This window comes from Leptidea sinapis, chromosome 6 (genome assembly GCF_905404315.1).
Source record: "Leptidea sinapis chromosome 6, ilLepSina1.1, whole genome shotgun sequence".
NCBI classification, from domain to species: Eukaryota; Metazoa; Arthropoda; class Insecta; order Lepidoptera; family Pieridae; genus Leptidea; species Leptidea sinapis.
The window spans coordinates 6,399,412-6,425,641 of record NC_066270.1 but is presented as its reverse complement, the minus strand read 5'-3'; the positions used below and the strand labels follow the sequence as shown (position 1 = coordinate 6,425,641).

The 26,230-nt window shown below is 36.0% G+C and overlaps 1 protein-coding gene across 1 annotated transcript; it reads left to right on the top strand.

Moving 5' to 3' along the window:
- Positions 1-26,230, top strand: LOC126965018 (atlastin-like). The gene is made up of 11 exons (XM_050808437.1): positions 1-132; positions 2,062-2,277; positions 3,910-4,056; positions 6,364-6,519; positions 7,470-7,619; positions 8,384-8,522; positions 9,686-9,870; positions 11,980-12,201; positions 21,742-21,956; positions 23,860-23,926; positions 24,796-26,230. Exons 2-11 carry the CDS (start codon positions 2,071-2,073, stop codon positions 24,865-24,867), a joined length of 1,560 nt encoding a protein of 519 aa, XP_050664394.1. The 5' UTR covers positions 1-132; positions 2,062-2,070; the 3' UTR covers positions 24,868-26,230.

The window sequence follows — 26,230 nt, the reverse complement described above, 5'->3', positions numbered from 1 at the left end:
CCTCATCGCTCTGACATCATTCACTGAGTTAGCCCTCTGTCACTCCTCAGTCCTCAGTATATGACTGCCGTTTACACAGTTAGCTGACTAACAGCGCGTTCTGTTTGTGATATGAAATACGCTGTATTATACGTAAGTTTGATAATAGTTTACAAATAATTAATACCTGAATATCTTAACCAGTGGAAGCTTTTAAATGTAATTAATACATTTAATTATAGTTTATAAAGGTCAGGCAGTGAAATCAATTTACTAATGATTAAAAAACAATCGGTTATCTCACAGATGGCCGGTTTTCAACCACATACTGTTATAGTTAGTTGGAATACGTTGTATATTAGACGATGTGTGAAAAGTGAAAGGAATTGTGGAGCTCCATAATATCATTCTTTTTAAATACAAACATCTATACTAAGTTCAAACAATACTTACCAGAGACAGTTTAAAGACAGTATACTTGTATATACGGCCCAGTGGTAAGTGACCTTGCCTACTAAGCTAGAGGTGCCGGTTCGAATCCCGGTAGGTGCAAACATCTATATTTTATATGAAGAACATGGATGTTTGTTTTCGCGTAATGGATGTTTATTTGTATTGTATTTATATACATACATATATCGTTGTTTTGCAACCCAGAGTAATATATTATTATACTTATTACTTACCTATATACGATACCTACGTAGGTATCTATATCTTTGCAATGTTGATGTATTAATAGATTGTTTCACTTGTTGTGGGACATTTTATTACAAAGGTACTTAAAATAATATTTTCATTATCATTAAACACTTAACAATAAAACACTTCTAAAACTCCAGGTAACGTGATGATTACGTCACAAGCTAGTAAACAAACATTATGTACAACCAGGGGCGTAGCTACCGTCGTATCAATTATACGGGGCCCCCGGGCCACGACGTACGTAAGCAAAAAGTCAATAAAAACTTCCCAATTTTTTTTTATTTCAAAAATTTCAAAAATAACTAATGATTTAATAAATCAGTTTGCCGAAAAAATACAAGGAGAGTGTATATTTAATTTGAATTGTTTGAAAAAATTTGGAAAAAGTGACAGATAATTATGATGAAAAAAAATTATTTTACTTTTTTGCAAACATTTTTTTTTCTTTTGTGAGAAATCTTTACCCTTCATAAGGGCCCTCGATCAAATTTTATATATATGCGGGGCCTCGCCAAGGCACGCTACACCACTGTGTAAAACATTCATATAAGTACTTCGTCATTATATCTATGTTATTTTATAAAGTTGGCAAGAATATCGACTTTTGGCAATTTTTATTAGAAAGTCATTGGCTCCAGAAAAATACTTAAATCTATTAACTCTTCAATATCCTTTTGTTATTGTTATTATTTTTTTTAATGCATTTTGCTTCACACGCTGCTATATAAATATGAAACCAAATTTATATATATTGAATATGAACAAAGTCTCATGGCGATCGCGTTCTTCTCTAATAACGTAACCTACTCGCTGTGATTTAATAGGTGTTGTAATTTGAGGGTAGGCTGTTCTGTTCTAGTTTCAACAGCTGATTCCTGTTGTTAGCGCAAATACTTACTCTTAAAGTAGAGAGGGTAAGAGTGAGTACAATGCAGTCCTCTTGTTTGTACTCCCTTTACTACTGTAAGTACTTGGTACTACTTTATAATTATACCTATACCTACTTCTATTCCCTTACTTTACTATACTACATTTATTATACTTTATACTTACTAGTATTCTGTAGGTGAACGAGATCGCCAGAATATATATGCTGAAAAAAGTTAGTGAAATTACATAGAGGGCTAGACTTCACATACTAAAAGGCATAAAAGTCATTTATTTCTCAAAATTGGAATCAATTTTTAAATTTTTTAAATTTAGAATTCTTTTGAGCTATTATATTTCAGAGCTGACAAACGCAATCGAGATGCTACGTAGATCTTTGAGTTTTCAGGAATCATTAACGTTTAATTTGTAGATTTTTGAATGTCTAAACCTATATGTCTAAATTTAAAGTTTATTTATCAGTATTAACATACTTAAAATTTGTTTTAGTTGTGAAACATGGACAGTTTGAAATCCGGCGAGGCTATCCGGGTGGTGAGCCCGTCTCCTGAGCACACGTTCTCGGTGGACGAGGCTGTTCTGTCCCAACTGCTGCTGCGAGATGATGTCAAGGATTTGAGCGTGGTTGTGGTGTCAGTTGCCGGAGCCTTCAGGAAGGGCAAGTCTTTTCTGTTGGATTTCTTCCTGCGATACTTGAACCATGAGGTGATATTTATTTAAGTTTTAATTTATTTTTATCTACACCCATACTTTAAATCCGCTATTAAAGATTTATTTAAATTAAAACACCCAATGTCCTAATAACCATTAGGTACATCAACCAAACGAGTGTTGTAATGAAATTCAGTACCTACAACATTATATCATCCTAACATTCATATTATGGGTGTAGATAAAGTCTTTTATGCAACTGTTGATAGTTAGATATTAGAACACTCATGTGATACCTACTATAATTCGTGTTTTAATACCCCTTATAACACAACATTTGCATGGATAACTATGACGTCATATCAGAGAATGATGTTGTTTGATTGTTAAATTCTCCCAAACTAATAAGTCAATCAACAAATTCCTGTTCTTCTATAAGTTGTGTAACTTTGAATAGGGATAGCAAATAGTAAATTATAATGAGTCGCGCCTCGCATCTATTTACAGTCGCATTCAATATACTTATGTCCTCAAATCTAAGAATACTTAGTGACCAGCTTTATTCGATCCGTCCGTCGACCCCGAATCCTCATTTCAATATGTCAAAGCTTGTTTCCGACCGACTTCAAATAGAACTATTCCAAAATAATAAAATATTATGCACTAAAAAGTATAAAATAATTGGGTATTCTTCTACAACTTAATAATCAACTTATTTTAAGAGGGCTTATCTTGACTTATCTTTAGAGAGAACTTATTATCTCCTAAGTAAAATGAAATTAAAGATATTACCTGATATTATCTAAAAGTCAATAAATTTTTACGACAATATAATGTACTTAGTTACAATTACTTTTATTTTTCGAATCGTTGTCCTCCCGCCGCGGCCCGCTCTCGCCTCTCGCTTCACGTCGCGCGTACGACACAAGCACAACTAAGTATGTAGTTACAAATCTACCTTGGCTGACACCAATACCATACCTGAAAAGCTTCTGTTACCAAATTCCTGTTTCATTAGTACCTAATTATAAATTTAAAGCTTCTAAGACTGTCAACCTGATGTTGAGCGACACTATCTGCTCATTACACACATTACAAAACAAACACCTCTACCACACGTGTGGATAAGATAGAACTTCTCATGTGCGTGTCTGTTACACGCGTATTTTTGAGTTGTGAGAATCAAGGTACAAAATGGTCACTATAGGCTGTGGGCAGTAAATCTATATGTTCTCGAATACATGTCGAAATCTAAATATGAAGGTACCTACTAGAACTACTACTTTTTTGTAACTAAACTAGAGTTTTTTATTAATTAAAATATTGACACGATCATTTTTCACTCTGAGATCATTAACACATTCGTTTTTTCGTCATTTTGCAAACAAACTCTGCACAATAATGACTATCACGTAATGTATGTAAATACATATATATATATATATATATATATATATATATATCCAGGCGATAGTCATCCATAATGTGTTAGTAGGTACTTATAATATTTCTATAACCTTCATATTTAGATTTCTATAGTTAATTCCATCGTACGTTCATTGAAAATTAACAAAATTTTGCTAATACATATTTGTACGGAGGGATCTATCAAATATAAATTAATTTTTCCCTATACTTATTTACACTAACAAAGAATCCTAGCATTTTTTTTAAATCTCTTTCCAGTACAATGTAAAGGACAGTTCAGATTGGTTGGGATCTGAGGATGAGCCACTGAGAGGGTTCAGCTGGCGAGGCGGTTCGGAAAGGGACACGACAGGTCTGCTGCTGTGGTCGCAGCCCTTCCAAGCCATCTTACCTAACGGAGAAAAGGTGAAATGATTTTGAGAAATTTTCAAAATAGTTACCTAATTTTTACCTTTTAAGATGATCGCATGGAATGACATTAATTTGAAAGACAGGTATAGAAATGATAGCTTCAAAAACACAAAAAAATTACGGTCTAAAAACTAGAAAAATTTTTTTTTATGGAGATTTCGTTGTATAGCGATAGTAAATAAATAAAGCCCAAAAAGTTTTAGTTTATAGGTACGTAAATATCCATCACTACTCTGTGGTTTTACTGTATTTTATATCGCTATGAAACGTATTAGTATTACACATTTAAAAATTGTTTTCTGTTTTTTAAAGCGTGTTTTAGTTATTTGTAAGTACAATTTATTTCTTAATATTTTAATATTAAAATGTATCTAAGTGTGTCTATATCTTTGTAATGATGCTGGTGGTCCAGGGCAGGATACTAGGCCAAAGTAATGAAATATTATAATAATAATAATAAAGTAATGAAACTATTGTATTGGGATCAGTCGATGATACACAGAACAGAATGAAGAGCTAATGCAGTGAGTTTATAATTCATCAAGGGGTCCGCTACATCCATAGATACACAAAGGCGAACATAATATAAAGCGTGTAAAAAGTTTATTGGATAGATCAATAATTAGGTATATCTTACATACTTATCATTAATGACACACTCTTACACAAATTATCGTGCGCTAAACTAGACATAGCCTGTACTATGGGTACAAGACAACGATGTATATAATACAATATACTTTCTTAAAGATATAATATAAGTACAAATATACATACATGATTCGGAAACAAACATTCATATTCATCATAAAAATGATTGCAATTACCGGGATTCGAACCAGGGACCTCTAGCTCAGTAGGCAGGATCACTAACCACTGGGCTACAGGGGTCGTCTATACTTACACCCGTACAACTCATTTGACTGTCTAAAGGTGCGTACAGACTGGTCAAACGTAACATGAAATGTATCAGAAGCTAGAAAGCTTTCTTTGCATTTTCGCTGCAACCGTGGACGCATAGCGCGCTCATACGGCGCATTGACTACAAACTTTCCTCGTACGTCTGTTTCCACCATTCAGCCGCGAGCGCGCCCCTAAGGGTTCGTTCGAAAAACCGACAAATCCCGGGTCGGCCCGCTCGCGGCTTGTAATGCTCATAGCGTGTGCGTGAAATGCTGGTTTTGCGCGCACAAGACGTCCAAACTATGAGTAATAATTGTTACACTTACAATGATTCTTTCATTACATGATACCTACATTTCACCAGTCTGTACGCACCATAACTCGTTTGCAAACTTGACTAATAAACTTAACCTTCGACCCTTGCTCGTATTGAATACGCTACTTAGCATTCACGAAGATTCAGAATAATTAACAAAACTATTTGAGTTCACACTTTTATTATCGCAGATTTAAAAGGTTTTTAATAAAACAATATAACCTAAATAAGGCCCATAATTCATGAAACTAGGATGAAAATATAAACTCTTTTTAATGTGTTTTGAACATTTTTTTTGTTTGCTGACGCCCATTTTGGTACTCACCATCTTGGTTTTTATTATATTTTATAACGGCAATAGTAATACATAGACTTACAGTTTCAGCCGTCTGCCAGTATTCATTGCGATTTTTGCGTACGCCGATTGTCTGTCAGCGGTATGCTGACAGACAATCGGACGGACTAACATCGGAGTCTTAGTAGTAGGGCTCCCGTTGCTTACCCTTCGGTCACGGAACCCTAAAAATGAGCAGATATTCGCAAGCGTACTAACTTGGATGTTTCTAACAGCTATGTTTAATTTCATAACGTCGGACAGTAAGAAATACTAGCTGTTGTACAACTATTTTTCTTATACTTTGATTAGATACGTCATGGTTTTAGTATATTTCTATAATAGTGCTAGCTGACCCAGCAAACGTCGTATTGCCATATAAATGAACAATAAAGATATTGTAATTAAAAAAAAAATAGTATGAAAAATAGATGTTGACCGATTCCCAGACCTATTCGATACGAACACAAAATTTCATACAAATCGGTTCAGCCGTTTACATTTATTACATTTCATCATCATCATCACTATCAGCCGGACAAAGGCCTCCCCCTAAGATTTCCACGACACTCGGTCCAGCGCTGCGCTCAGCCAACGTATTCCGGCAATCTTGACCAGATTTTGTGGGGGGACGACTTTACTGCCTCAACGGCCATCTATCCGTCGAACTAAGTACCCTGCTCACTGCCAGTTCAGTTTCGCTTTATTAGATTTAAGGCATTACTAACATAATTTTAATATTATGAAGGTGGCAATACTGTTGATGGACACGCAAGGCACGTTCGACGACAAGTCCACAGTGAAGGACAACGCCACAGTGTTCGCTCTGTCTACGATGCTGTCATCTGTGCACATCTACAACGTCTCGCAGAACATAGAGGAAGACGACCTGCAGCATCTGCAAGTTAGTCGCTTACCTTATCTGAGCTTATCATTTACTACTGGGAGGCTCCTTCGCACAGACACACACAGACACATGCCGGCTAGATTATGGGTACCACAAGGGCGCCTATTTCTTTCGTGAAGCAGTAATGTTTAAGCATTACTGTGTTTCAGTCTGAAGGGCACCGTAGGTAGTGAAATTACTGGGCAAATGAGACTTAACATGTTATGTCTCAAGGTGACGAGCGCAATTGTAGTGCCGCTCAGAATTTTTGGGTTATTCAAGAATCCTGAGCGACATTGCACTGTTATGGGTATGGCGTATCAACATACATACCATCAGCTGAACGTCCTGCTCGTCTCGTCCCTTATTGTCATAAAAAAATCATTTCGTTAGATTAAAAATATTCTTTGGAGCTTATGTTATCAATGATCATAATATAATATAAAATAATAAATAAAGCGCGTTTTAAAATATCTTTGTGTGATGTGTCGCAGTTATTTTTTTAAGTTATGAAGGCCAGCTCAACTAATTGTAATTTAACTTACCGCTAAAATTAAAATAAAAAAATTAAAATATAGGGTTTGACGACAATTAATTTAAACGCACATTTGTTTCACCTAGGCAAAGAGTTCGTATCTACCAATTTTTCAGATTGACTGGCACCTAATGTATTAATTTTAATTTTTCATTTTAATAAGTATTTCGTTCAACTAATATATTTTTAACAATTGTTAATTACGATGAATCCTATGTATTTATCGTATTAATACATTATATAACATAATAAGTAATAATAATACAGTTCTTATTCATCAATGAGTTGAACACTAAGGAAATCTGCATTTCGATTGAGCTGTATGAAAAAATTACATATAACAAGTAATTATTTAATGTAATTTACTTACGAAATAAATGTTTTTGATTTGATTTGAGTCAATGTCTTCCACAGTTACTAAACGATTCAACAGATGTTCACAGAATACGGCAAACTCGCGCAACAAACCAGCTTTGGGAAGCCATTCCAGCGTCTCCAGCTCCTGGTGAGAGATTGGAGCTTCCCGTACGAATATGAATTCGGGGCCCACGGCGGGAGGAAACTGCTCGACAAGAGGCTGGAGGTAATCTCCGCATTATCCCGCTATTTTGTACAAATAATTAGAGGTGAGAGTGTAGGTAGTTTATAGTAGTCTATTTAGATGTAGCGAGCCTTCCGGAACCTACGGTGTTTCGCCCAAGCTTTCTTGTAACACCATAAAAATTGCACCATTGTTTCGCATAAATATATCGCATCGTAGTGCACATAATATGCCAATCACCGGGTGATCCGATAAGGTGTTTAACCTGGTTTCTGCCGCTGAATTCCACGCTCACCTAATGTAGGTAAATAAGGTTACATAATAACCAAATATTGAATTTCTCTGGCGTTACAAGTGAAGATCAAAGTAAGGTTATGAATTGAAAAACACTTTGAAAACAGTCAAACAGATTAAAATAGGTTACTTTAAATCAAGTAGGTACAGGTAGGTACGATTGTAAGGAAAATTTGTCTTTATTCCTCTCCAGGTAGATTTATCAACAAATTCAAATATTTTTATTCAAAATAGGATATCATATCACTTATTTGAAGTCAAAAACCATCACCCAATTTAAAAAGTATGCCTGAGACCTGATAAGAACGGGCGCAAGAAACTCAGCGGGATTCTTTTTTTTCATAAAAATATGGTTGCAGTGTAATATCGTACAATAAAACTTATTATTAATAGCCTGAGGGCTGTCGCTCCATTCCCAAGAATATATGAACCTTTCTCAGCGCCATCTTTATATTTCAATCCATTCAAACATATTTGGCTCTTATATAATATAATATATCTATATTTGTAAGATCCACGAAGGCCAACACGAGGAGCTGCAGTCCATCAGGCGCCACATCGCAGCCTGCTTCGAGGAGCTCGCCTGCTTCCTGATGCCGCACCCTGGCCTCAACGTGGCCACCGACCCTCACTTCAATGGAAAGCTCGCTGGTAGCACAACTGTTTACTTCATAATAATTTCGTTAATGATAAAATCAATAAAAACGGAGCAGATATGTTATTAGCGCCTATTCATGTTATGTTTATGATAAATATGTGTATCTTGGCATATGGATGTGGCATGTGGTAGTAAGCAACACTAGCTGTCTTATTTTACCTACCTAGATGTTATCATTATGCCTCACTTTTGAGAAATAAAATAAATGTGAATGTTAGTTTGTTTGTTACGCTTTTACGCCGGAGCTACAAAACCGATTTTGATGAAATTTGGTACAGTGATAGACTAGAGCTTGGCAAAGGACATAGGCTACATTTTATCCCAGAAAAATCCATGGTTCCCGCGGGATTTGTGAAGAATTGAATTTAACGTCGATGAGCTATATAATATACTAGCTGATACCCCGCGACGTCGTTCGCGTACGTCTTTTTACATCTTGGGTTACATTGATGGACTTTTAGTAGGGATCCCTTATTTTTTTTGAAAATGTAATGTACCCTATATCACCCGGGGATAATGTAGGTTAAACAACAGTGAAAGAATTATTTAAATCGGTTCAGTAGTTGCGGAGCCTATTCAATACAAACAAACAAACAATCAAATCTGTTCTCTTTATAATATTAGTATAGATAATTATACCAATAGTAGGTACGTTTAGTTTGCCAAAGCAATCTTCCTCGAAAAAAGATTCATATAATATGTTAGGAATGGGAGCGAAAACGGGAAACGGAACTGGAATAGGACACGAGATAATATTCAATTCCAAAATTACTTCAGCATTAAAATTCGGCCTTGTGACTTTATTTAATTACTACATGCCTGGGGTAGCTATCTAAGGTACATGGGACACGTTTTATATGTTTTCTTCGTTATTTGTGAACCCGTCCTGAAGTAAAGGTTTTAATAAACTTTTAAGCTATTAGCTTTTAGCACAACGATAAACCGTGAGTAAAGTCGTGTTAAATAAATAAAGTTAATAATTTCTCTCGAAAATTTGAATAATTTAACTGGTGTACAATAATTACAATTCCTTTAAGCTTAAAGTTCATCACAGGCAAATAATGTCTGTCGTGTGTTTGTTAGGTACCTACTGATAAATATTACAAAAATAATTACTACAAAACTGGGATTGCATAAAAAGATTTTTATGTTTCAGAAATAAGTCCAGAGTTTAAAACCTCGTTAAAAGAGCTCGTTCCCATGCTGTTGGCACCAGAGAACCTCGTGGTGAAGAAGATCGCTGGACAGAAGCTGAAGGCCAAAGACCTGATGCTGTACTTCAAAGCATACATGAACATATTTAATGGCACTGAGCTTCCCGAACCAAAAAGTATTTTAGCGGTAAGTTCCATCTTTCATTTTAACTTGTTACATTCATGATACCCAGTATTACACACTTGTACACGTACTCTACATACCTAACATCAGAGGCGTAGCGTCCCTTAGCGGGGCCCCATATAAAAATTTTGCTTGGGGGCCCATATGAAGGGTAAAGATTACTCACGAAAGAAAACTAAATATTTGCGTAAAATTAAAAGAAATATTTATTCATCATAATTATCTATCTGTCACTTTTTCCATTTTTTTTACAATCAATTCAATATATTCTCTCCTTGCCTTTTTTTGATACGACAGATACGGCGGTAGCTACGCCCCTGCCTAACGTACAGTTCTGTTAATTACATACCAGCGCGGGGCCCGAAGCAAATTTCTTTCAAGGAGCCCTTCATCTATATTGTAAATAGTCGGTTACCGAGTGTCTGAAGTGGATTATATTAGTAGGCAAATATGTAACGTTTTACGTTTTTGTGATATCAAGTATAGAAGGGGTTGGTAATTTAAACGAAGTGCAATATAAAAATGGTAAATCTTGACTGTAAATTTTCCACTTAGAATTACAATAATCACTGACAATTATAGTGACGGGCATAGTGTCCCCTTACAATTCACAATAAGTAATGCCAACTCGAATTTTTTTTTCGAGAGGAGGAAAATACATTTACGTATTTAAGGGCCCGAAACGGGGCCCATATATCGGACTCGAGTAAGCGGAATCCCCCTATCGACTAAAAGCCTCCTGTATGCTGTTAGCCCTGAAGACTTTTACAGCGACAGGACGTGGAGGCCGCAAAGACTACGCAACAACAGTCGCGGGGCGTCTCCTAAGGAGACTCGAACCTCAAACCGCCTGTGTGCTTGTGGGAAGGAGAGAGAATGAAAATGAAGATGAAAGATGAAAAACTGAGAAGGACACACTCGCCGGCGAGTGTGTTCGTCTGTTTGTGAAGTGTGCTTGTAATTGTGTAAGTGGTGTATGTCAGTCCGTCAGTCAGTTCGTGTGTGCTCAGTCGAACTTAGCGCTCTGGCTTATATAGGGCACGACCGTCTACCTTGATGATGCTACCAGCTGTTAGTTGGCACTGTCTGAATATTATATTAACACATCAAGTAATCAATATTATAATATTGCTGACACGGGTAAATTCAATATCATCTTAAATAAGTTTCACTCAAAAAATTACGCTCAGGGAGAGAAAAGTGGGTTTAAATATGTGGGGCCCCCTTTTGTGCGGGGCCGCAGCAAGTTTGCTATATTGTAGTATTGCTATGTGGTGAATCCGGCACTGACTCCACGGGTGATACAACTAAGCCAACCCCCCGATACTACACCGTTCATAAATCTAGGTATATTCGTTCAACTCCAGTTGGGGCTGAATCTCCATTCTACAGCGTCTACTTTACAATTGATCGCCCGCTCAACATACCAAGAGATGACCGTTGTACTACCAGACGGTTGGTTCAGTGGTATAACTCCCGTTGAGTTAAGAGCGCTGCAGGTGCTATTTCCGTAGGCGTGGGTTCGTATCCCGCTTAAATACAAGTGAGTGGAAAATCAATAATTGATTTTCCACTCACTTGTTAAATTGTTGGAAAATCAATAATTGATTTTACACTTGAACACACTGCACGATTGTTAATTATTAACAATCGTGCAGTGTGTTCAAGGAATTTGTGAATGCTGGTGATATTTTCACCAGTGGGAGGCTCCTTTGCACCGGATGCCGACTAGATTATGGGTACTACAACGGCACCTATTTCTGCCGTGAAGCAGTAATGTGTAAGCATTACTGTGTTTCGGTCGCCGTAGCTAGTGAAATTACTGGGTAAATGAGACTTGTCAACTTATGTCTCAAGGTGACGAACGCAGTTGTAGTGCCGCTCAGAATTTTTGGGTTTTACAATAATCCTGAGCGGCACTGCATTGTAATGGGCAGGGCGTATCGATTACCATCAGCTGAACGTCCTGCTCGTCTCGTCCCTTATTTTCATACAAAAAAATACTTTGCACTGGGGTGATGATATTGTTAGTCTAGTTTCAACACTCTATGTGAAAAGTGCCATTTTGGTCGTGCGAGAAAATACAGCATTGAATTATATTTATCTTGACAGGCAACAGCAGAAGCAAACAACTTATCAGCAGTTGCTGAAGCTCTAGATGTCTTTGAGTTCTTGATGGAGGAAGTAGCTGGAGGCACCAGACCCTACCTCGACCCTCAGAGGTTGGAGCAGGAGCACGATAGAGCAAGGAACAAGGCAATCCACGTCTTCCAGTCCAAGAAAAAGATGGGAGGCGATGAACTTGAAGCAACATATGAAGCTAAATTAGCAAAGGTACACCGAAAACACCCAAACTATCAATTGAGTATCTAAAATATTACTTAGTGTGTTATAGTTTGATAGAACATGGAGGGTATTATAGTAAAAAATAAATAACACTCAAAAAATAATACATTGACAATATAGGTACTATATTCGTATAGTTGTAATACAATATTGCAACCTACGCAAAAAGCACCAAATCGTTGTTGCCGATGTAAAAAGACCTATTCTTTGTGAATTCCTATTCTTGTGGAAAACTAAAAAACTAATAACTACTGAAAACAATAAAAGGAAGTTTTATTCTGTTAAGTATTATTATAAAACTTGGCAATTAATTGTATATAAATAGTTATTTATGTAACTCTTGTGTAAAGGGTATTAAAACACGAATTGTTTGTCACAGTTTAATGCATGCGTGCAGATATAGTAAATTACAATATTGTTATATTGATTGTTAAGCATATTATATAAAAATAGGTTTTATTGCTTATAAGTATATTATAATGGCACTTAGCTCTTTTAGTTGCAAATTTTTGACAAAAGATATTCTGCTAGTATGACAACTTATACAAAGTAATGTAGGTACCTGTTACTACTACTCAATAAATAAAAAACTTCTATGAGGAGAATGTGGAGTACCTAATCGGGTACACCTAACGTTGATTCCTAAAAAATAATAAAGAATGTTTATAAATACCCACAATCAACTTTTACTGCAACACCTACCTTGTTAATTTAGTCATATAATATTTGTAACAATATTCTTATGAATGAGCATTACGATTTCTTATCACCCGAATGCGGTAATTAAGATCTGTATGAAATAGGAACGATATGGGATCATCACTCATCATGAACCTCACATTTAAATATTTTTAAGGAAACAATAACTTTCTTATGCAAAATCATACGTTTGAATGTACACAATTGTTGCAAATGATGCACACGATCCACTCTTCTATAATTCTATAATAATTGGTTAATATTTTCGTTTTGTTGCCATTGCCTTTCTCTAATTCGTTTTCTTTTTTAGTTCCCTTCATCAAATTTCGTTCTCCTTTTTGAGTTGCATTTATCTAAAAGGCTTAGGTTTGTAGGAAGTTAGGTTAGTCTTTGAGTGACAAAAATACAAATTTTATGTTCGAGTTTCCGTAGCAGCACACGTAGGGCAGTCTCTTTAAACTTTGGGGTGTGTGCCCTCATTGTACGGTACCCTATAGAGAACAGAGTCATCCGGTTTGTAATTATGCCCTCTAATGTCTTCGACAACATGAACTGCCGTCTTTTTTCCGGGCCTTATTGATTTTAAATTAGCATCAAGTTCCTCATAATCGTCGAAATATCGTAATGGTCAACTTTATGCTGTCATAAACGGTGAAATGACGACTCTGAAAGTTTTTGTATAATACATTGGCCAAGAGCTTCGGTGCAAGCAACACACTCTGGACATCCGTTGTTATTAGGTTTAAGATCCAACCATGGATATTTAAAAAAAAACTCAAATGTTAAATAATGTAACAGCCATTTTTGTTGGCATAGCATCTAACTTACACGATGTTGTGATAACAGAATCATATCAAATATTTATATTTATCGTTAACGGTGACAGGATGTGGTGTTGTGATTTGTTAAGGCGAGGTTTTCCCAACACTTTAGGCAAAAACGCTCGAACGTATATCTATAAATATTATATATATATATACGCATCGACGACGGCATGGCTCACGCAAACCGAGCGATGCGGGTCAACGACCCTCAATCCGGAAGAAAGGAGTAATAATTTTTTAAAACTTATAGTTGCGCAAGAGTACGAAATATTGTGATATTTTTTATGCAATTTTTAATAAAATGCCATGTAAAATGTTTAGAGTCCAGTGAAATAATTAGAAAATGTTTATTATTATCAATTAATAATATTAAACATAATATATGTATGTGTAGACTGCATGGAAAAGACAATTTCAATATTATTTTTTTACTAGAAAACCACCACAAAACATATATATATCCAACTATTTGCTATATATATCCACAAGCTTGGTCATGATCTACTAAACGAGACATTATGCCTCCATTTTCTTCTAAATTATCTATAATATAACCGTCACTTTCATTTTCATTTGCATCATCAGTCAGTGAAGATGGAGCAGTTGTATTAATATTATACAGTGAAAAAAAAAAAACAAATCAAAATACTGACGTTTTCTAGTGTTTTGTGTTCGTTAGCACACAGTTTCCTGATTTCAACGATTTTAGTTCCATGTGGCACAACAATTTCCGGAAGATGACGTTTAGTTGTTTGGCATTAGGGTTATCATTATAACCACCACGCATACGTATAGCTCCAAAAATAATTTTTCGCGGCGGCCATCTTGGATTTGAAAAATGATCCCAAATTCGTTCTCTGCACCCTTGGATAGGATATCCATATTGTTGAAATCATAACTTGGCGCGGCGGCGAAACTAATAATTTTATAAATATGTGGAATTTGGAATTTCATTCTTTCTTCCCAAAATTTACGGTCCTGCATGATTTTAATAATATGCACAGGTTTTGTTTCACCTGACCAAATGCCAAATAGACAGTATTGCCGTCCAGTTACATGAAGTTGGCCCTGAAATGAAAAAAAGAAATTACAAACTGTAATACTTTTCTATAATGTTTTTGTAAGCGTCGAGTCTATAAGGCTGAAAATCGAACCTGGTTCGGGCTCGGTTTTCAGCCAGCTATTCGTAAAATTTCCCAAAACTACACCCACCTGTACTTGATAATACCAATCGCTTGTTTTTTTTATATTGTGTCTGTTTTTTTATTGTAACCTAAAATCTAAATCTTGTTATTTTTTATCGCGTTCTCTAGACCGTTTTTATACGCCGTTAAGGGGCATTTTATTTCAACAAGCGCATCTTCGCCCACGATCCCATCTGGTGAAGCTCCAATGAATGGATAATCTTTGTCAATGAACAGGCCACAAGGCTCAATAGTAATTGATTCTTGCTCTTGCATTTGTTGTAGTGCTTGCTTTTCTTTCTCGATACCGTGAGCAATGGCAGTAATGTGTGATAATTTTTTTTTATACAATATATTTTTAACTAATGAAGAAGTGTCGGTTGACTGTCTTCGTTTGCAGATAGGGCCGAAATTTGATGCTGTAACTATTTTTTTTCTTATATCTATCCATTCACTTGAATCTCTTTGCAGTACTGTAGATCTTTCAATCAGGTCTCTATTCTTAACTAGTGCTGTTACATTATCAATAAAATGTTGTTTTGCTTTCTCTATTTGCTCTGGTGTCAAATCTGGAGCTGAACAGTTTGGTCCGTAATCATATTGCAACTTTGTTTTATCTTGAAATTTATTTATTTTTTATGGGGTGCTCTTTATTGAGTTTCCTCTTTAGCGACCGTCTTTGTTCCATTTCTTTGAGTTTGCCTTTTGGGCTAACTCCTGTAAACGCTTTTTGTACACTTGAAATCGTTGATCCTTTATTAAAGGAAACCACAGCAGCAGAACATCTAGCTTGATATCCATTTCTCTGAGAAAAATTTATTCGCTTTCCTCCGACGAATTTTGCGACAACACTGTTGAAGCGCTCAACGGTGTTTGTATCAACATTCTCAATGAGACTGCGCGATTTTGCTGCTACAGTAGCAGCGACTGCATTTAACCTGAACAAAAATGTGGAATTCCGTATGATTATCATCTCATTTTTTTCATTTTGTCTTATAGAACAATAATAATCTTTACAAAAGCTGTGATCCCCGTAGGCATGATTTACTGCATTGTTAATATCACTGTGTAGCAGAGAAATGGAGGTGCTTTTAGGTTTATTTTCGAATTTACTGTGGTATTCTATGGATTTGACTATTGTTTTTCTCATAATCATAATTCTTGAATTTGTTAGAGTTTTCCTGCATGCTAGAGCATATTTGGTCTCTTTGGTCAAACTTCGAAGTTTTTTACAAAAGTTACGCAAAATGTGGTTCCTACATTCAATTTTTTCTACAGTTATCTGATAGTTTTCATATGGATTTGCGGTTAGAATTTTAGAGTATGTAGAGGAATCTCCATCCGCAATCAAGCGTGAATATATCATTCCATACATCGATAAGGAAGATTGGAACCCCTCTACGATTATATCCGATTCCATTGCACTTGAGGAACCACTATAATTTTTATAACAACTGTGATCATTTGGAACAATTTTTCGTTTCTCAGCTCGTGCGCAAATGAGGCAATATTTGTTCTTTACTCCTATGTAAAGCACTTCTCCGAATTTCTTGCCAATTATTGCTGCAGCACCAGACAAAGCTTTAAAATTTGTTCTATATGACCTTGCAGACCAACACCCGTCGACAAAAACGTCAATTATTGGCACCCCATTTAATGTTCTTCCCTCAGAAATCGCTGCATCCTTTTCACGCATTGCTGCAGCTTCCATCGATTCAACTGCACCTTCTTCCCACTTCTCATACACCTGGTTCTGAAGCTTGCTATAGTATTTTGTCGAAAAGATTGGTATATTCAACGCAGAGAACACTTCCTGGAACTGAGAGTAACCGATGCCCGATGCTATAATTCCGCTAGCAGCTGCCATATTTGCATTTAAGCACTTTTCGTCGTTGTTCTCTTCGGATTTAATCACCACCAATTCATGGCATATATTACATTCGAATTTAAAAATTGATATCAGCCCTGATCTTTTCTCCCCTACCAATCTAAAATTTTCAGTCTTACAATCGAAAAGACCATTATGGCGTGCTTTATTCTGTAGCTGAGCAAGAAAATAATTTATATCGACCAATCTTCTTCCAGTGACGGGAAGAAAATCATCTAAATCACTAACCGTCTCAATAGTCAATTCGGTTAGTTGGTTTTCAACACTGTAACGAAAAATGAAACTTATATGTAAAACGAAACATTAAAAAAAATGTTACTTGTATATTTAAATACTGCCTACTCATTTTCTGCATGGATGTTCAAATCATTGGTAGCTTCAAATTTGTCTGAATTAATGTCTACATCTCTTTCTTTTAATGCTCCTTCTGTATGTCTAAAAAAATTAACAATTTATATATTATAGTTATCTTCATTTATAAAACTTTTTAACGAATCTTAAGCGACCGAGATTCTTTATAAAGAGCTTTTGTAATATGCAGGGGAGGAATAAATATTTTTGCAATGATAGGCTTTCTTCATTAGAACAAACGACGAGAAAAAGAGTTTACAGTGTAAGTTGTAACGGCTAGCACTCACCTAACGCCAGACACCAATGTCATTTTGACGTTCGATAATGTGGCAAAAATTTTATCACATGACTTTTCCTGGATGTCACTGGTTGTAGGGTGCACTTTGTATATTTTCCTGAAAATGACCTTACTTGATGACACTAAATTTAAATTATACCATCATCATATTAAAAGAAATGTGTACACTAACTAGACTAATGAGAATAAATTATCTCACTGTTTTTATTTCCTACAGTTGAATGTGTACAAAAAATAATCGACGACTATTATAATTTTTTTATGATAATAAGGGACGAGTCGAGACAAAAACATTCACCTGATGGCAAGTTATACGCCCTGCCCATTACAATGCAGTGCAATTCAGGATTATTGAAAAAAAAATCTGAGCGACCGCGGCACCACAATGGCGCTCGTCATCTTGAGATTTTAAGCATACTGATCTTACACATCATTATTTGATTTCGAAATGCGTATATTTGTCGAATATCCTGTGTGTGTCCAGTATAACTAATAGGCGAGAAGGCAGAAAGCGAAGTTGATTCACCTGTTTGCTCTGTTAGTGATGTTGAGCTTTCATTTTGATATTTTTTCTGTATTCTAAAATTTGAAACAAACATAACGTGACACTCGAATTCATTGCATTATTGGAATCATGAAATCAGGTACTTACGCAAAAATAAACAAATTATAAGATAAAATTAGATACGTATACGATACGATAGAAATAGGTACGAATACTACGAATTGAAAACCGTACTATAAAATAAGTATGCTAAAATACTCTATTTATATAAAAAAAAAATGGCGTGCGCACAAAGTACAAATGTCAGAAGTGAAATTTCTTTGGTGTAATTTTTAAATCTCGTTTATATCAATTAAGAATTAGAATTAGAATAGATTAGATTAGATTAGGACAAATCTGTTCTCTAACCAAATATTTTTTGTCAATATTAGAAATTATTAGATGTTCAACTGTTCAAATTTGCGCGGCGGCCATCTTGGATTTCAAAAATGATCCCAAATTCGTTCTCTCCACCCTCGAGAACCTCGAATTCGATATCCATATTGTTGAATTCATAAATTTGCGCAGCGGCCATCTTGGATTTCAAAAATGATCCCAAATTCGTTCTCTGCACCCTCGAGAACCTCAGATTCGATATCCATATTGTTGAAATCATAAATTTGCGCGGCGGCCATCTTGGATTTCAAAAATAATCCCAAATTCGTTCTCTCCACCCTCGAGAACCTCGAATTCGATATCCATATTGTTGAATTCATAAATTTGCGCAGCGGCCATCTTGGATTTCAAAAATGATCCCAAATTCGTTCTCTGCACCCTCGAGAACCTCAGATTCGATATCCATATTGTTGAAATCATAAATTTGCGCGGCGGCCATCTTGGATTTCAAAAATAATCCCAAATTCGTTCTCTGCACCCTCGAGAAACTCGGATTCGATATCCATATTGTTGAAATCATAAATTTGCGCGACAGCCATCTTGGATTTCAAAAATGATACCACTCGTTCTCTGCACCCTTGAGAACCTCGGATTCGATATCCATTTTGTTGAAATCATAAGTTGGCTTGGCGGCCATCTTGGATTTAAAAAAAAAACCTGCAAGATACAAGGCTATAAGGCCGACCGTTTATGTGTTTAGTGAAATGATTACAAAAATTCGCCGCCCGCACCTGTCTCAGTCCCCTTTGTCGTCATACCCCCGCGCCCCTGTATCGCGCAGGCGAGGACTCAGATAAACGGTCGGCCTGTAGTAGGGAAGATGTTCTACTTACTAGCGGCCGCGCGCTAAGCCTGCACGATACAAGGCTAGAAGGGGAGCCCGTGAATAAGAAATACTCTTCCTCAATGGGTGTCAATCGCTCTCTCCCTTGAACAAAAACCTCCTCCTCTTCTTGAACAAAAACGTCAAATTTTCGTGACGCTCTATTGCCTAAAGAAGTTTCACTTCAAAAAAACATTACAATATTATATAGGGAACTCCTAAATAAAAATTTAAGCTTAGGTGGCCCAACAATATGTACCTACGTTTATTCGAGGCTTTATAAGATCTGCAACGTTCTTGTGATTCCTCCGGTGTTACAAGAGAGTAAGGGCCGTGATGATCATAACATCACTTGACCCGCCAGTTGCCACGATATATCACGACTGGTCACGAGTCACGACAAAATAATATAATGTCAATGTGACTTATTACTGTTGGAATATAAATTTTCGATGTACTCTACGTAATTTTTTAGAAATAGTTTGTAACTCTATAGTATTCATACAAAACTCCCGCGTAGCATTCAAAATAATAATAATATGTGTATTTTATAATTATATAAGTATATTTTATTTTAGTACTTACCGATTTCCATTTATATTTTGCATAATATGCTGCCTCAGCTGACGTAAGCGTTCCTTTCTCTTTACTTTTTTTAAACTATGATTCCCCATTTATACGTAGTTTCAGTAGATCAGACGACATACTGAAACTACGCGCGTGTATCGCGAGAGAAACGAACACAGTACCATTCTTGACAGTGGTCACGGGCGTACTGCTGGTATGAGCGAGCATGCAATCAAAGCGTCGCGTTAGGATTATTTTGAAAAAACACTAAATATATTTAAAAAACCAACACAGAGAAATTAGGAATAGTAATAAACTATCGAATAAAATTAGTTTTGTGTTGATATCTATCATAGTTTTAAGATAACATGAATAAATCAAATAAAAAAGACTATTTTTCAAAAAATTAATTTATCCAGAGTTTTTTTCGTAATCGTGTTTTCGAAACTGCAATAATTTAGTTAAAGAAACGAAGATAAACATGTCAAAAAGCTGGAACGTTAGTATTTGTAGAAGTATTTTAAGTAGATTTTTAAAAATGTTAATTTCTGGAACTATAGCGCCGCGAAAAGTAAGCAGAAAACACGCAAACATGGTGTTTTTAGACAAGTTTTGTGGTGAGAGTATAGCATTTGGAGCTATGAACACTACTTAATCCTGTTACACATATCCTTAAGTCTTATTTGTAGGTTGCTAATGCTTGCTGTTGATTATAGTTAACACTGCCGAGCCTTTTTGAACTACCACTTCTCTTTGAAGTTAAACAAGTTTTTTGGCATGGCGTGACGCATTTTTTTGGTACTTCTCTCAGAAAAGTTATTCTTATAGCTTGTACTTTTTTGTGTAGGTTCATTTATTCAGATTAGTAGTGAATAACGAGGATTGTAAGCATATAAACTGTTTTCCACCCAAGAATTTTGAAAACATTGGCTTTGTTACATAGATGGCGGGCCGGCAGCCCTGAACTCATATCGCTCAAGGTCGCTGGCATTTAGTGTCGCCGTAAGACTTAAGCGCTTAACACTTCGCTGAATTTAGTCATCTAAATTTAGTCGTTATTGAATTTAGATAAGTATAATCGCATTCAGCAAGCTACCATCCTAAATTCAGAAATAAAAGTGGTTTTTGACTGACTGAATAATTTAGAAGCCTCATTAGAAACGCATTTAGGAAGGTGTTATCGCATTAAGTTACTGATTTCAGTCGCTGGTGGCATTTCGTGCGTTCAGGACGTTCTACGTTGTTTTGTGTTCACGAATTATAGTAATAGCCCAACAATCTTTCTTTTTCACTAAAACTGTTTCGTAAGATAGTATTTTGCTTTTGAATAAAATATGCTACAAGATTTTATAACATGACAAACGATCTCGAATCCATTCGTAGATAATTTCTGAAGTCCGCTGGTTCTAAAACACTCATAATGTCAATATTGGCTAACTACCCGCGCGTTAATAAATATTCCTTCACCCATGTTCTGCTTTTTCTATTTTAATTAAGCCAACGGCCCGGGCTAGGCAAATAGCAATTTGATGGTGCCGTTTACGATACGTCCGACTTCATCGCGCAGCGCAATTTTAGTGGTAACTGAACTCATTCAATTCGCAAGGAAGGACGATGGAAACCTTGAGAGACTCATTGTGGTCGGCAAAATAGATGGGAAAAGGCCTTGTGGACGTAGTCCAACACGACCAGATCCGCTCCTCTCTCGACTCTACGCTTCACATGTCTTTCATACCGCCAGAGACAGGAATAGATGGAGAGTGATAATACGAGAGAAAGTGATACAGAAGGGTGGTCACGATCCTCAGTACTGAGGATTACGACGCAGGGAGGAGGAGGAACTCATTCAGTAACTAATTCTATAAAAGTGTAGGTAGGGCGTATCAATTACCAACAGCTGAACGTCCTGCTCGTCTCGTCCCTTATTTTCATTAAAAAAATACACAATTTCCAGGAGATAAACGAGCAATATGAACAGTACCGGGCTCACAATGAAGGAAAAAACCTGTTCCTGCTGGCCGGCACTCCCGTAGTGTTAGCGGCACTCGTCGTGCTGGGATACCTGCTGTCCACGCTAGCTGACACCTGCGGCGTGCAGACCCTGGTGGCCGTGGGCCACATGCTCTCCATCACCACGCTGGCCATGCTGGCCGTGTGGTTTTACAGCAGGTATATCATCCGGGTCTGTGTCTGTATGTGGGTTCACAGATACGGTTCCCACTGGTTACATTTGAATATAGTAGAAAGTTATTATTTATTCAAACAAATCTTACACTTAACTATAACTATATTTACAACACTATGACTGCATAAAATTAAAACGTGTATCACTACGTGGAAGCGTAAAAAATATATGTCGCAAATATGTCGGTCTCAGTGAGTCATACATCTTTGTGCCGTTTGGTGTCGAGACACTTGGCCCGTGGGGACCAGAGGCGCGGAGAATGTACAAAGTAGGTACTATCTTCGTTCCTCAATAAAGCTACTGGAAACCCAAGCTAACTAAATTATAGCAATCATTACAAGACTTATTTATTTCTCTTCTTAAAAGTCCCTGTATAGATAGACAAGGGTAAAGATCTAACACTGTAATTGCCAACACCTCTTTGGAATTCATATTCAAATTCAAATATTTTTATTCAAAATAGGATTTAAAATCACTTATTGAACGTCAAAATCTACCACACATTCAAAAGAGACTGCCTCAGACCTGAGAAGAATGGGCGCAAGAAACTCAGCGGGCTTTTTTTTTTTTAATATAAAATATGGATTACAATGTAATATCGTACAATAAACATTTATAATTAAAGAGCCCGAGGGTGTTCGCTTTATTCCCAGTCCGTGGTGTCATTAAGAAAATCGTTTATGCTATAATAACCTTTCCCACACAAACGTTTTTTAACAATTCTTTTAAATTTCGTAACACATTTGTTTTGTACATTTTATGGGATCATATTGTAGAAGCATATACATCGCCCAACAAAAGACTTACTAACTCGACCCAACCGAGTAGTAGGCACAACAAGTTTATGTTTGTTCCTCGTGTTAACATTATGAATGTCACAGTTTCTAGAAAATTCCTCAATGTGCTTATGAACATACAAAACATTATCAAAAATGTATTGAGAAGCAACAGTCAAAATGTTTATTTCTTTAAATTTTTCTCTTAATGATTCTTTAGGACCTAGGTTATAAATCGCGCGAATGGCCCTCTTCTGCAGCACAAGTATTAATATCGGCCGCACTGCCCCATAACAATATAGCATAGGACATAATACTATGAAAATAACTAAAGTATACTAATCTCGCCGTATCTATGTCAGTTAACCGTCTAATTTTCTTAACCGCATATGCTGCAGAACTAAGCTTATTCGCCAATCCTTCAATATGGGGGCCCCACTGCAATTTGGAATCAAGAGTAATGCCAAGAAATATAGCAGATTCCACTGGTTTTACCACCTCTCCATTTAATAAAATATTCGCATCTACATTTTTGACATTTCGCGCGGTGAATTTAATATATTTAGTTTTATGATTATTTAACAATGAATTATTTAACAGTGAATATGTTAACAGCAGAAGATGATAGAAATAGATCCGAGGTGTAGAGGTTTGGGCCTTTCATATATTACGAGTATATGACAATATATTAGGTTAATAATTTGTCAGGAATAGTAACCGACTGTAACAGACTATGTTGCTCTCTTACGGCCGCTTTCAATAACTTATCTAGCCTTAGTTTAACTTCACCGTTTAATGACAAGATCGTATCTATCCATAGTTATGTCCAATACAGTTATAGTCCAATGCTATCTGTGTATACGTTATTGAAATAAGCGTAAAAGTATAGACTTGTCTACGTCTAGTAAGTTAAACTAAGGATAGATAGGTTATTGAAAACGGCCGTTAACTCGCTTCCGCCACAACTGTAGATAGGATCAGGTTCATACTCTGTGTACCTACTGCATAGTTTTGAACTCGACTTAAATATGTATCTATCTGGTCAATATATATCGCTATCAGTTAATAGAAAATAATATTCATGTAACCTATTTTACCTTATTTATTTCAGGATATCTGGAAATCTGAGGGAGGTCGGGATGCAAATCGACGAATACTCGGGCATGATACGGAATTACGTAAGTTTAATTAAGTAAAATGTAAAGTCAGTTTAACAATAAACATACATCAATATGTGCGCAACATAAAATCGAATGCGATTTTAACTGAAAGCATAGTTGCATATTTGGGATGTTTTTAAACGAAGAGTAAGAACGATGCGACCTGCTTCGCAAAACATCAGGGAGGTAAGGAATGTAATTACTGGCGCAGTGGGAGCGTATTCATCGAGAATAGAATCGATAGGAGGAATACAAGCTGTAATTTTGAGCAAGAAGGGGCCACAATTGATATTAAACTTTTACTTTTTATGTTAAAAAAACTAAGTTTTTAGCCTCCTTTTTATTTAATGAACAGATACGCAACTAGCAGTTAGGCTCTGGTATAATATTTCATTAATTCCATTGAAATGTGATGACGAAATTTACAGAATCTACTTTTTGTTTATTTATTTAAAGTATTTTGATGAAATAAGATACTGAGAATCATGTAATAATCTGAAAACAATTTGTTATGTTTTTAAAGTGATAACTCTCACTTCTAGGATTAATACACAAATAAAATTTGAAAAACAAAATTTATGAAGCGATGCGGGATTCGAACCCACGACCTCCGGCGTTCCGTGCCGGTGCTCTAACCAATTGAGCTAACCGTTCCAGTACCACCTCGTTATAAAATTCTGTTTGCTTTGTTCAACTCTCAGGTGTTTAAAGTGAGTGTTATCACTTTAAAACATAACATATTGTTTAGATTTACAAGAGCGACATTTCAAGTCAATTTCCTAATATGCAAATATTGGGGTTGAGCAGATTATATAGTAGATCCTGTAGATGAAGCCACAACCTGAGAGTCTATGGCAATTAATTATCACTTGACTTGTTGGTTGCAGATCACCCGGCAGGCGGGCGGGCGACAGATAACGTCCGCAGTCTCTCAAGACACGAACAAGAAACAAACATAACTAACGCTGATAATTGTAGAGCTTACTTATTACATACAAAGTGTGATAACGATGACAGAACGTCCATTTAAATATTTAGGAGAACAGCCTTCAATATTTGGTTTGAAGTATCGGTCCTTCACAAGAGACTGACGAACCGAAGTCGGCGGGGATAGTACCTACCTACATATTGTATTTACTATACTAGGTATATATTTTAGGTTTTCATAACAACTCACAATAATCTATATGTTTGCCGCAAAGAAAATTTGTTTTTAGAGGCACAATAACGCATCGGGGTGGGACTTTGGACGATCGATATAGAGTTGTAGATGTGATAGAGTTTTTAGGATTGTCGTATTGAGAGATGAGATAAACACTGACGCGGAACTAAATGTACTCTTTATTTAATATATATTATAGTATTTGTACAACATATATAATATATTAATTTTTATATGTTGTACAAATACAAATGAGCCACAGCTAAGAGCGGCGGGCACTGACAAGTTGTTCCATATGTTTCACACAATTTTTTGTGCCTATTTAAAGCGCCACACGAGCGTTCAGAGTACTAATTTTGACGTATAATACAAATGACTGCGAAGGAACATACAATATTCTGAAGTATTTTTGCATTTTGAATTAATTTCTTCGTTTTCCGTGTTATTTATATTTCAAGAATCAACGTTACAAAGTACACATTTTTTTTGTAAATAGTTTCCTACCATCTATCGATGTTTGCTGAGGTTTTCGTCACTAGTTTTAGTATCGCAGACTCTCGCTACATGGCTAACAGCGCCAAAATGGCGAATATCAAACAGGCACTAAAGTATGTACTTTGACAGCAGCCAGTCCATTGGTTTACAGTAGAGGTCAGTGGCCGTAGCTAAGGGCGGCGGGCTATTAATGTGAATTACTAACTTCTAAAGTTCAGTCGCACCTATAACAGTCAAAAAATGACACGAATGTCAACCTTCATGTAATTGAGTTATAATGAAAAGAGCGGCATAACCCCATTGCCACTCATATCAGTCAATTATTACTGCTGCAATATCACATGTCATGATATCTACACAATCTATGCAATGATGCGACAAATTACTTGTAATACTTAGTAAACCATAAGTAAAACCTCAAACGTTACAAACTGGTGTAGGTTAATGCATCAGCGCTCTGCTCTCAGCCACTGCTTCCCTTGAGTTCTTCGTAGACTTTATTTTATCACACTAATATACTGACCGGCTACATTGGGCGATAATTTAACCATTCATATTCCAGCATTTGTTTTAACATTTACGTTCTTTATACCTACTTATTTGTTATTTATTTTTACTTAATGTTTTTAAAATAATATAAGAAATATATTTTGATACTTTTTAAA